The sequence below is a fragment of the Phodopus roborovskii genome, unplaced genomic scaffold, assembly GCF_943737965.1.
Source record: "Phodopus roborovskii unplaced genomic scaffold, PHOROB, whole genome shotgun sequence".
Taxonomy (NCBI): domain Eukaryota; kingdom Metazoa; phylum Chordata; class Mammalia; order Rodentia; family Cricetidae; genus Phodopus; species Phodopus roborovskii.
The window spans coordinates 521,856-534,482 of NW_026126416.1; the positions used below are offsets into that span (position 1 = coordinate 521,856).

General features: G+C 33.8%; 1 protein-coding gene across 1 annotated transcript in view; it reads left to right on the plus strand.

Annotated features, from left to right (window-relative positions):
- The window catches only part of Cdc73 (cell division cycle 73), a 91,544-nt gene that overhangs the window by 2,236 nt on the left and 76,681 nt on the right, over positions 1-12,627 (plus strand). Inside the window, exons 2-5 of the mRNA XM_051183171.1 lie at positions 429-534; positions 3,957-4,026; positions 8,915-8,977; positions 9,060-9,112. Of these exons, the coding sequence (XP_051039128.1) occupies positions 429-534; positions 3,957-4,026; positions 8,915-8,977; positions 9,060-9,112 (292 nt within the window). The remainder of the gene's footprint in view (positions 1-428; positions 535-3,956; positions 4,027-8,914; positions 8,978-9,059; positions 9,113-12,627) is intronic.

Sequence of the window (12,627 nt, forward strand, 5' to 3'; positions counted from 1 at the left end):
ACAGAGCCCAGAACTCAATTTATGTGTAAAGTGAGGCCCAGTTAGGTAGAGTGCTTGCCTAGCATGAATGAGTTCCTGCATTTGATCTTCAGCACCACATACAACATGCCTCCCTCAGCTATGTAGCAGATTTGAGGTCAGCTGGGAAACATGAGACCTTGCCTGCCTTAAAAATAGAAAAGAAAAAAGTGTATATAGTATTTTAGAATATGAATTTATATGCTCTCCATGTTTCTTTCATTTTTTTTTAATTTTGTCTTGTTTTCTCAACAACAACTCACTTGTGAGTATTTGTAGTGCACATATCTGTTTGCAGTGTTAAATATATTGTTAGATAATCAGCTAGATATAGATGAATGAATACATTTAACTAAGGTCAAATAATTGATGTAAACATCATAATAAAACTCATGCTTTAATCATTTTAGGACTGGAAAGGAAGGCCAACCCAGAGAATACTACACATTGGATTCTATCTTATTTCTACTTAATAATGTGCATCTTTCTCATCCAGTTTATGTCCGACGTGCAGCTGTAAGTAGAACTCATTTTAAAATTTCATTGATTAGGCAATTATTGTTTGGTGTAGAAAACTTTCACTTATGGGTTTCACATGTCTGAAATTGTTTTGGAGAGTCAAAATTAAGCTGCTATGTGATTTACTCAATTGTGTTAATTGGCAATTCATTATTCATGTAAAAATGTAGGTAATGTTTATAACAGTAGACTTTTTTGTTTGTTTTTGGAGACAGGGTTTCTCTTCTTAGTCTTGGCTTTCCTGGAACTCAGAGAGATCTGCCTGTTTGTGCCTCCTGAGTGCTGGGATTAAAGGCTCAATCCACCACTGCCTTGCACAACAGTAGATGTTTTAAAAGCATTTTCATAGAGGTCTCAAAAATATATAAGCTGGTTGGAAGAACTCTGATAATTCAGAACTATAGCTTAATTTTAAGAAAATTTAGTATAAACAACACAGGGCATGGAGGGGCAAAAAAAAATGCTATAAATTCAGTACTGCAATATGAAATCTCAAAAAATAAATTAGTCCAATGTGAACAGATAGTTTTAGAATTTTTAAACAGTACATTTATTTTTGTACTTTATTGACAAATTTGTTGTTTTTAAGTCTTATCTGACTTTTCAGTGTTTGAAAATCCATTGTTGAGAGGAGGAAAGAAATCATTAGAAATAATTAAAAATATTTCATTTCACATAGCTTGTTATGATGGGCAAGGGACTTTTAAAAATTGATAAATAAATAGGAAATGGGATTCAGAGTTATTTGAGTTTGATGTTGCAAATTGCCATAAATGTCAAAATAAGATGGTTCCCCAGATACTTCCTTTGGGTATTGGAGGAACACAGAGGTTTCGTGGAGCTGAGGCTGGCCTCCAGAACCTTTGTAGGTGATGATGTTGAACTTTTGATTCTCTTGCCCCTACCTCAAGTGCTGGGATTAGATGTGTGATGTGTGTGCAGTCATGTCTTGTTCATATGGTGCTGGACATTGAACACAGGGCTTCATGCATACTAGGCAAGTATTCTTTTAGACATATCCATAGCCTTTTAGCTTTTATTACAAATGAGGTCGTTATCAGATCCCTTGGTAGAGTTGGACATAGAATTATTTTGGAAATACTGATACAATCAAATGTCCACTCTAAATGTTGGTTTAGCTTATGAGTACATGTGTTAGTGCATTGTATTAATTTAAAGTAGTAAATTTAAGTTTTAAAACAGACTCTTCATAAGCACCAACATTGTGCCTCCCGTCACTAGAGCCACTCTTTGGCTATTTCACACTACTGCTGGATTGCATTATATTGTAGGAAATTTACCTTTATGACCTTTCCTTCAAAGCTGAGAGTTGAAGTATTTAGATGGCAATTTGTTATTTAGACAAGCTGAGAAAGGACTCACTTTGAATGGCTTTAGTATTCATATTCAGTAGGACTGCTATTCTGAGCAAGAAACATATTCAGTGTTGAACACATTTTTAAATCCTTATAATTGGTAAGTAGTAGAGAACATATTAGCAATTGACCATTATATTGTTCTTTATTAGAGCTTTACGTAAAAATGAGTGAAGCACTGGGCAGTGGTGGTGCATGCCTTTAATCCCACCACTTGGGAGGCAAAAGCAGGTGGATCTCTGAATTCCAGGACAGCCTGATCTATGAAAGGATTTCCAGGACAACCAGGACTGTTACAGAGAAACCCTTTCTCAAAACAAAAAAACTGCAACAAAGAAAAAAACCAAAACTAAATCAAGCAATAATTAGAATTGTTTGTTAATAACTAATAGTTATAGTTGTTACTGTGGACCCTAGGATTTTAAAGTCATATAAGATGTAACACATATTTTCTTAAGAATTTTTACAACTAAAAGTGGTAGAAATGTGAAATTCTGTAGTTATACAGATTAGAGGTTGCTTTTTCAGTTTCCACATTACTTGCTGTTTGTTGCACTGATTCTTCCTGGAGAAGGTGCTCCTGACTCCTGGTGCCTTTTAGGGTCAGCAGACCAGCAGCTTCTCGGGTGGTTCTAATGTGGGCTATACCTTATCAGGCTTTGAGATAGGGATTTAAAGAACATCAATTCAGATATGTGTAGTATTCCATGTAGGGTGATTAAAAAATGACAAGGACAGAAATATTTGTAAGTTTCTAAACTTGTATATATACTCATAAGGAAAAGCTAAAATTTAGCCTGACTTGTGTAAGAAAAATTAAGTGATTTATTTGTTCAGCTAAGAGAAAAAAGTATGTGCAAATACTGGGTGTTGTGACATATAGTAGTCATTGTGAGGTAATTGACTAGTGATACTAACTAAGGTTCCTATTGCTTCATTGTTGTTTGTAATAGTTGGGAAAGGTTTCAGTCTGTGTAATCCCTTAGCAACAAGTTTTTCTTTTACTCTGTTTTGTACATTAGAAAAATGATAAGGAAAATTGTGGTAATGGCAAAATTCATTGGTCCAAAGATGACTTGATACCTGAAGTATAAATTCTGTTTGTTTTAATCATCTTTTAAAAAGATGTGCTATTTTTAATTATGTCTCTGTGTGTGTGTGTCTTAAGTACATATGAGTAATCTATGCCCCCCCAAAAAAACCTCAAAAAACAAAAAATAATCAAAAAACTGGAATTACAGGTTGTGAGCCACTTGACAGGAATACTGGGAATCAAATTCAAGTGCTCTAGTTGCTGCGATATCTACCCCACCCTAGTTTTAATCATTTTTACAAATGGTGACCAGGTAGATTAAAGGAAAATTACTCATTTTTCTAAATTGATCACATTTTCAGATACAAATTTTTCACATCTTACCCCTCCGTGTTATCTGAATTTATATACACAAGAGTAAAAAGATATAATTTCTTTTTATTGCAGCTTCTCAGATGGCTCTAATGTGGTAAACTACTACAATTAACATTTTCTTTTAGCTTATTTTTTTCTCATGTATTTGTAAATTATCAAATTTTATATTTAGTGGTTTATGTAGTTCCTTTAGAACTACATAATAGTTGGGTCTGTGTGGCAATAAAGCACAACAGACAAAGAATAAAATAAGACAATATTAGGACTGAGAAGTTAGTGGCCCTGTATGTGTATAACATTCTGAGTGCAGTTAAAAAATAAGTAGCAACTAGGTAGTGCTGGACCATGTCTTTAATTCCAGAGAGTCTGAGATTGATACTCTGAAGAAAGATAAAGTTATTACTTACTTTCAAACTAGTGTCTTGAATTTATCTTATTGAAATTTCCAAAGTAAAGTTACTGAAAATTAACATTTGAGAAATTTTCAATAATTTTAGATAATTTTTAGCTGTTTTTAAAAAACAAATGTGACTTTAAATACATATTACTAAGGTATGGTAAATTCAGAGGTAAATGTTATTTTTTAAGTTTCATAGCGCTTCCACTCAATATCTAATTTAAAATTTTTGCTTCAGACTGAAAATATTCCTGTGGTTAGAAGACCTGACCGAAAAGATCTACTTGGATATCTCAATGGGGAAGCATGTGAGTAGTTTTATAATTGTACCCACTTTGAAACATTGTTTTTTTCCAATCTTCCCTATGCAATAAGATGTAGGGAGAAGTCTGTATTTCTACTAAATACCTTACCTGAAGCTATGTCTGTGTGCTTCTCCCTGTAGTTGCACAACTTTGTCTATTTTTAGGCTGTCACTCCACCCTTGCATGGGGATTCTATACTGTCAATGACCTTTGTTTCTGTAAATTATTATTTCTGTTTTGTTTTACTGTTTTCTCCTTTCTTTTGAATATATGTAGAAATGTCTCTTTAAAAATTATTTTTGATTCCATATTTCTCTTCCTCTTTTTTTATTTTTGAGACAGGGTTTTTCTATGTAGTCCGGGCTATTCGGAAGCTCACTATTTATAGACCAGGCTGGCTTTGAACTCACAGAGATTCACCTGTCTCTGCTTCCTGGGTGTTAGGATTAAAGGTGTTTGCCACCACTGCCTGGCTGATTCCATATTTCTATTTATCACTGTTCTTATTACTATAAAAAGAAAGAATTGGCATCACTACTACTTGTTTACCTGCTTGAAGTTCCTCCTGCTTAGCTTTTATCCTTACTATCCCATTAAAGTCAGAGATTTGGAGTTGCCTCATCCTTTGCTTCCTTTTCCCCTCTTCACCTAGGAGTATTTGATACTGAGAGTGCTTCTTTGAAGTTCTTCACTTGATGTTTCAAACCTAGACTTTGGGTATTCTTTCTTTTCATTGTTTACCTTTCAGAATGTCTTTGTCACATGATATTTCTATACCATATTGATACTGTTCACTGTTGAGAGAAATGTAAACAAACAAGTCATAACTATGTAAAATCAAGGGTAGTATGTAGTAATTTTATAGTCACCTCTGACAGTTGTAGTGAGCGCAGTCAGCACAAATATCTGCTTAAAATGTCTTGTAATATAATCTTGTAATAACCTGTTTGAATATTGTATGCTATTGCAAGAAGGGATTTCTTGCAGTTCTTAGATAGTGTTTCTATTATGTATCATATGTGCAGCATACTAAATTATGGGTTACTGAGTATCTTATTGTTAAGTAGCTTCTGGTAAACAGCAATGTATTAGTTTTTTTTAAGCAGTTTTTTTGAGAAGTCAAATTTATATATGAGCCTTCAACTTGAGAGAATCAGTGTTCCAACTCCCATGTTTAAGAGTCAGTTGCGTATGTCTCCCACTGACTCAGCTTCATATTTATACATTTACTGTTGTCATCTTCCTTTAAATCTTAACAGGCTTCTGAAATTTAGTATGTTCAAAATAGAATGCTCAGTTTTCTCCTTCCCATTTCCACCCACACAAAACAAAACAGTGAGTTTGTTCTCATCTTAGAGAGGAGCAATGCTACCTTATATAACTTCATGTAGTGACTTAGGGTATAAACCCCAGTGAAACGATTTTTTGGCATAGTTACACCATTTGTTAAGTACTTTTCTCAGGCTTGAAAAACAAGACATTTTCTCCACTCCAGCTCTTGACGACTTCTTTTAAAACCTCCAATGTTCCTACTCTTTATTTGCTACAGTTTATTCTGTATCTAATAAGATTTGTTTTTGGAAAACTGTGAATTTAATTGAACCATTTGTCTGCTCAAGGCCATTTGTGGGTTCCATTACACTTAGGATAAAGCTCATGTTTCTTTTTTTGTTTGTTTGTTTTTTTAAGATTTATTTATTTATTACATATACAGTGTTCTTCCTGCAAGCCTGCAGATCTCATTATAGGTGGTTGTGAGCCACCATGTGGTTGCTGGGAATTGAACACATGACTTCTGGAAGAGCAGCTAGTGCTCTTAACCTCTGAGGCATCCCTCTAGCCCAAAGCTCATATTTCTTACCGTTTAGACTCCATGATCATGTTTCTGCCTGACTCTCTATGAGTTCATCTTCCATCTTTCTTCCTTTATTGAAGCCATCAGTGATCTTTCTGTTGGTTTAGTTAATCTTAGAGACTCTGTGTTTGCTATTCTTTCTGTCTTCAATTGTCTGTATTGCTATTGGGCTCCCATCATCCATCCATCCATGCTCAAATATTCTTTCAGATATTGTTCTGTCAGAAAAGACATCTCTGACTATTCTAAAGTACAGAATAATACCCACCCTCATATCTGTCTATATGTAATCAAATTCTATTTATTTTCCAAATAAATGGCATATTTTTACCTGAAGTTATATTTATTGCTTACTTAGATATTGTCTACTAGAGAGTGAATCTTAAAGGAAACAGTTGTTTTAGTTGACTTATTTTATTACTCATTTAAGCTTAGAACAGCTGTTTTTAGTAATTGAATAATTTTTTATTGGATATACATAAATTAGTGTTATAGAAATAGATCTTACCTTTCCTGGGATAGAATTTATTATTACCATTAAGCCATTAATAGCAGTTATGTTATACGTTCTGCCCCATGTTTTTAAGTATAGTGTTGGGGTGTATAGAGAATATTGTGCATAATAGGAAGACGTCCAGGACTGCCTTCTTGTGATATTTTCATTCTGCAAATTCCTAACTTACTGTTTATAAATTTTTTCTTTTCTTTTTTTGCAAATTGTGTGTGTATGTAGGTGCCACAGCTTGTATGTATATGGAGGTCAGAGAATAACTTGGAGTTAGTTTTCTTCTACCTTTATGTGTAGTTTCTAAGGATCAAACTCAGACTACTGGGTTTGTATAGCAGGTACTTTATGTGTTGGGCCATCTCATTGGCCCTCCATACTTAATTCTTAAGTCGTTTTATGCTGGGCATTGTACAGAATGCAAAGTCTTATTACTTTCATACAGTGTAAACAAGAAATGGGGAGGAATTCCATTCCTGCAAAGGCAATTGAGATGGAAGGATAAAAAAAGGCTTTTTATTTTTGTTTTGAATCAAAGCAAATTTAATTATTTAGACCATGAGAATCATGGCATACCTGTTAAAAACTCGTATTTTTTTTTTTCTTCTTCTTAGTCTCACTCTTATTCTCTTAAAAATGAAGTGAAATTAGTGTAGGATTCTTCAGTTTTACTTAGTGTCTCAGATGCACCTGGTAAATCCATTCACTTTGGGAGAGTCTCAATGAGTTGTGTGTTAGCTATAGGACAAATTTAGTTCTCAAATGTGTTGTTTTGAGTAAATAAAACATGTTGCTAGTTCATGAAAAAGTTGAACTGCAGTTAAGATAATAACTATAATCAATAGCTTAAAGATATTCTCTGTTGACATGAGTTACATGTTTGAAAGTGTGATCTCAACAGAAGCCTAGGCAACATTTCTTGAGCAGTAGAACTATTTAAATAATTTTAAATTTTATTTAGTAAAATTGAGTGTCTTAACAATTTGAGGAAAAGCAATGAGCAGACATTAATTATTCTGGAGTGTAGAACTTAAAGATAAAAAATAAAAACAGAGAATGAGTAGATACATTAATAAAACAATTTTTATACATTAGATAAGAAATACAAATGTGAGACTGGCCTTATAGTATGATGGTAGTGCATCTGACTCCAGAAATACACATGTCAGTTTAACATTTGAATAAAGATGTGAGAGCAATGAAGGAAGGTGGGATTATCAGTTAATGTTTTGATTAAAAATAAAACAGTTCTGAACCAGGCAGTGGTGGTGAAAACTTTAATTCAAGCACTCGGGAGTTCTAGGCTAGCCTGCTCTACAGAGCTAGTTCAAGGGCAGCCAGAGCTACACAGAGAATCCTGTCTTGAAAACAACAACAAAACAAAAAACCAAAACCACTACCAACAAAAAAGATTATGCTGGGAAAATGTTTCATCAACTATACAGTCAGTTATACTAGTTACCAATAATCATGTGACCTTGGAAATAGGCACACAAAAGACCAATAGCTTGAATAGTTATAATGTAAATACTCATAGGTGTGATTTAAAGGGTATAAAGGTAGGACTACGTTTGCTGTTTGCCAGTGAACTCTGGTGAGACTGCAGGGTCATTTGGTACTGTGGTTGTGTCACTTTATAATCTTCCTGAAGCTGTAGACAGCTCATGACCAATGAACTAGAAACCCTACCTTGGAGCTGTCCTATACTTTAAAATGTGAAAAGTGACATTCATGTGAGTTTTCTTCATGCTGTTGTTTGTAATAACAAAAGACTTAGAATCGAACTGCCAACCATAGGGAACTAGTTAAGTGAATTATATTTTTCCATGCAATAGGATACCCCATAGCTGTGAAAAGAAAAAGTTAGGGAACTACCTATGTACTGGTATGGAAGGGGTATCTGAGCTTATACTCTTTTGTAAATGGGAAACAAGTTTTAGAATATCCTGTGTATTATGCTTTCTTTGTGCACAAAAGTATAAATAAAGTATAATTTGTATTTCGTGTATTTGTAGAAGGATATGCAAGACAATAATAACTAGTCATATAAGGGAGTAGGAACTTGGTGGAAGGGACTAGGTACTCTCTCACTATATTATATTTGAGCCATTTAAAAGTAAAATAATTTGTAGGATAGTTGGAAGTGTCCTACTGATTGTGAATAACTTACATTTTTATATTAATTTGATAGTGTGTATATTTAAGTATTTGGGGGGAAGCATACTCTCTAAATGTGTGTTTTTTATAGGGGAGTGTAATCTGAACTGACCAAGTAACTTCAGTAACTAGCATCTCATTAATTTGTAAGCTAAATTGTTAAAAATCATTTGTTCTTTCATAGACTTCAGAACACAAAGACATCCTGTTAATAAAATACTTCTATAGAGTTGTTTTTTGAAACCATTTTACATAGGGAAATCCGTCTGTGGATATAAGAAATAAAACAAAGCTTGAGCATTTCTCCTGGGATAACATCCAAAATATATGTGCAAATATTGATCTGCTTATATGATTTTTCTTTCCATTTTCAGCAACATCAGCGAGCATAGATAGGAGCGCCCCCCTGGAAATAGGTCTTCAGCGGTCTACTCAAGGTACACCATGTCACATCTTTATCGTGAACATTAAAAACCCCTTTCCTAAAGTGCACACTTACTTGCTTCTTTTTTCTTATAGTCAAAAGAGCTGCAGATGAAGTTTTAGCAGAAGCTAAGAAACCAAGAATTGAGGTAATAGAACTCTTATTTTTAAAGTAATGTGTTTCATACTGAAATTGGAATTGTGTAGAAATAGGAATTCTTCCTAGGCCTTTAATCCCAACACTTGGGAGGCAGAGGAAGGCAGGTCTCTGTGAGTTCAAGGCCAGTCTGGTCTATAGAGAGTTCCAGGACAGCCATAGTGGATTACACAGAGAGACCTTGTCTTGAAAAATAAAAATTCTTCATAGTAATTCTTCATAGTAATTTTTTTTTCCTGAAAAATAGATCAATAGGGGGCTTGCATTACTCTACCAAGTTCTGTGATGAATATGCCATTTTATTTTCTTTGCTATTCTTTGCCTTATTTGTTGAAAGCAATGTCCTAGATCTAGGGTAAGAAACTGTTATCTGATCATGTTAAAGGTCATGTGCTAAATATTTTAGGTTTTCAGGGCCCTGCGGTCTTGGTTGCTGTGCTTCTATCTTTATTCTCTGTTAGTGTAGTGGGGAAGCATTCATAAATCACACATAAATTGATAGATGTAGTTGTTTTAATAAAACTATAAGATGGTGGGAACCAGAATTGGTTCATTGACTTCTAGAATAAGGTAGCCTGGGGATATGCTTTGCTTTTCAAAGCTGTAAATGTGACGTACTTACTGTTACTTCAGTAAAATATTGATTGACACAGATTCTAGATTTCTAGTACTTTAGTGAGAACAAATGGATTAGAATAGTGTGTTGGCAACTTTTTGTTGCTGGGACAAAATACCAGAGGAAAACAGTATAAAGAAAGGTTTGCTCTGGCTCATGATTTCAGCCTACAGTTGCCTGGCCACACTGTCTTTGGACCTTTGCAAGGAGGCATATTCCATGAGAAGGAAGGCGTGGAACAAGATTAACATTTCATAGCACATGCCTTGTACCTTTCAGTCAGGCCCCATTCCTAAGGGCCCGTGGAGAGATGTAAGGTAAAAACCCTTAGAGTCCAGCTACCTCTCAGAAGACCATCTCCTTAATACCTGAGTCTATTGTATAATGGTGGTAACTAATTAATAAACTACATTGTGTTTTTAAAATAGCTAAGGAAGAGGTTCTCAGCATCAAAAAGTGGCAGTGTAAAATAATAACAGTGCTAACTAACTAGATGGAGCCATGCCATAGTTTATGTATATTTCAGAAGATAGTATTCATAATGTATACTTTAGGACAGTTAAAAAAAAATTGCTATTACCATTAGTAGAACAGTTAGTATTCTGAGTAAGATATCCTTAGAAATTTTAATAATATATAGAAATACATATTAATGACTTAATGGAAATTTATAACAAGCTGAGTATTATTTGTATGCCTAGAAAACTTCTGGGTCATAGAGAATAATTTACCAGAAACTTAAGATCCAGGAAATATTTAAATGATCATGTATCCCTTTACTTTAAAGAAATAGCACTTGTCTTCTTCACAAGAGTTAACAATAGTAGAAACCATGTATCTTTTTATTTTGGACTATACATACATTCTCTTTAATTTTAGACTTGTGTATATTTTTTTTCTGCTATGTAAATGGCCAGGCTTCTATAAGTAAGGATGAGGAAGGTAACTAGGGTAACACTGGTTGGCAAGTACATACAGTAGAGTCAGTAATAATGTGAATTTAAAACAGTGTAATTTTAGTTAAGTGTATTTTGACACAGGAACATGGTATTTTTTAAGTAATGATAACTAATTCATTGTTACTGGTCTATACAAGATGATACTTTAAATACCTTGTCTAGTAAGTCATGCATTCTTTCTACCACCCTTTGGATTTGTAGCCCTAGACTCAACATCAGTGGGTTAAATAGACTCCACAGAAAAGTAATTTACCGAGGTTTGTAGAACCAAAATTAGAACCACCAGGCTGCTGTAATGTGTGTGAATTTTGTGGCAGTAAAATGGGAAGCTTTCCCATTTTCTCCTGTATGAAGGAAGACTCTGGATACTACTAAAACAGCTAGTGCATTTAGGGTCATCATTTACTTGGAAATATGAAAATATCACAATGTAATTATTTGAAGAAAAAAAATCAACACTTAAGAAAGTTAAATGCCAGTAACTTGAAATTTTCAGTAAAAAGTAGCATTACCTTTTTTGTCTGTCATATATAAAATTACAATGTAAACATTTTATTAGAAGTTAGTTCAAGAAATTGAATTCTTTTAAGACACAATGGGAGGAAAAAGAAAACTTCAGTCAGGATTCTAATTTGATTAAAATTTAGATTGTATTTTTAAAATGACAGTTTTTTTTTGAGGATCTTGACCACCATGATTATTACCTACTTACAAATGGTAAAAATTAAATGCATTTGCTAAAATATCTTTGCTGATGTGTCTGGTTTAACATTTTTACACAGTAGAAAACTAATAAGGCATGAATTGGAGCCCAATATTTTTTTCTCTTTCCATGTCTTAAGTTTGCTAATATCTTGTGTATAGTTTTATACAGTCTCATTCATTGAACTACTCCTTGTTTTTTTATTTGTTGAATATAAATTTTGACCCAGATAGGTGTCATTTTATTGGATTTTTCTTAACCAGCCACATATCTTTAAAACTAAATTTCACATGGCTTTCTAATATGTTAGAAATCACATTGCCCAGGATGACATCATTGTTGTAGCCAGTATTGACTTTAAACTGTTGATGCTTCTGCCTTAGCCTTCTGACTACTGGGATTATAGGAACGAGACACACACCCTTGCCAGATAAGATTTTGAAATAGTCTATTGGGAACTTTGTAGTAATATTTTAATGTGCTGAGGAACTTGCCATTTAAAAGCTATTCAAGTTTTTCTTGTAGTGTTTTGACTTTTATTTGGTAGATTTTGGAACCTGTGGCACCAGATTTGGAAAAAAAAAATCAGTATCCAAAATTAAAAATTTAACTTTGAAGAAGACTTCCTTTAAAAAGTAGATCCCCCCCCCCCCAATTAAGAATGGATCTATAGGGACTGGAAAAATGGCTCAGCAGTTAAGATCAAGTTCAGAAGACTGTTCCCAGCATCCTCTACTGATGCCCAGTCATGCATAATCCATATTTTGTGCAGGTGCCAAGCAAGATGTTGTGTGCATACATACATGTAGACATGCAGACAAAGTACTCAGTACACATAAATAATCCATAAACATTTAAAAATGAATATATGAGTGTGTGTGTGTGTGTGTATATATATATATATGTGTGTGTGTGTGTGTGTATATATATATACATATATATATATAAAATGAAAGTAATTCATATATAATATGAAAATAGTAATGGTTGGGAGAGAACATAGATGTCTGGACACCATATAGTAAACTCTTACGGTTTTCAGTGTTTTTGTTTTTAAATTATTTATTTGTATTTTATTGGTGTTTTACCTGTGTAAAGGTATCAAGTATCAGATCCCTTAGAATAGTATAGATAATTGTGACCTGCCATGTGGGTGCTGGGAATTGAAACCAGGTCCTTTGGAAGAGCAGCCAGTGCTCGTAACTGCGAGCCATTTTTCCAGTCCCCAG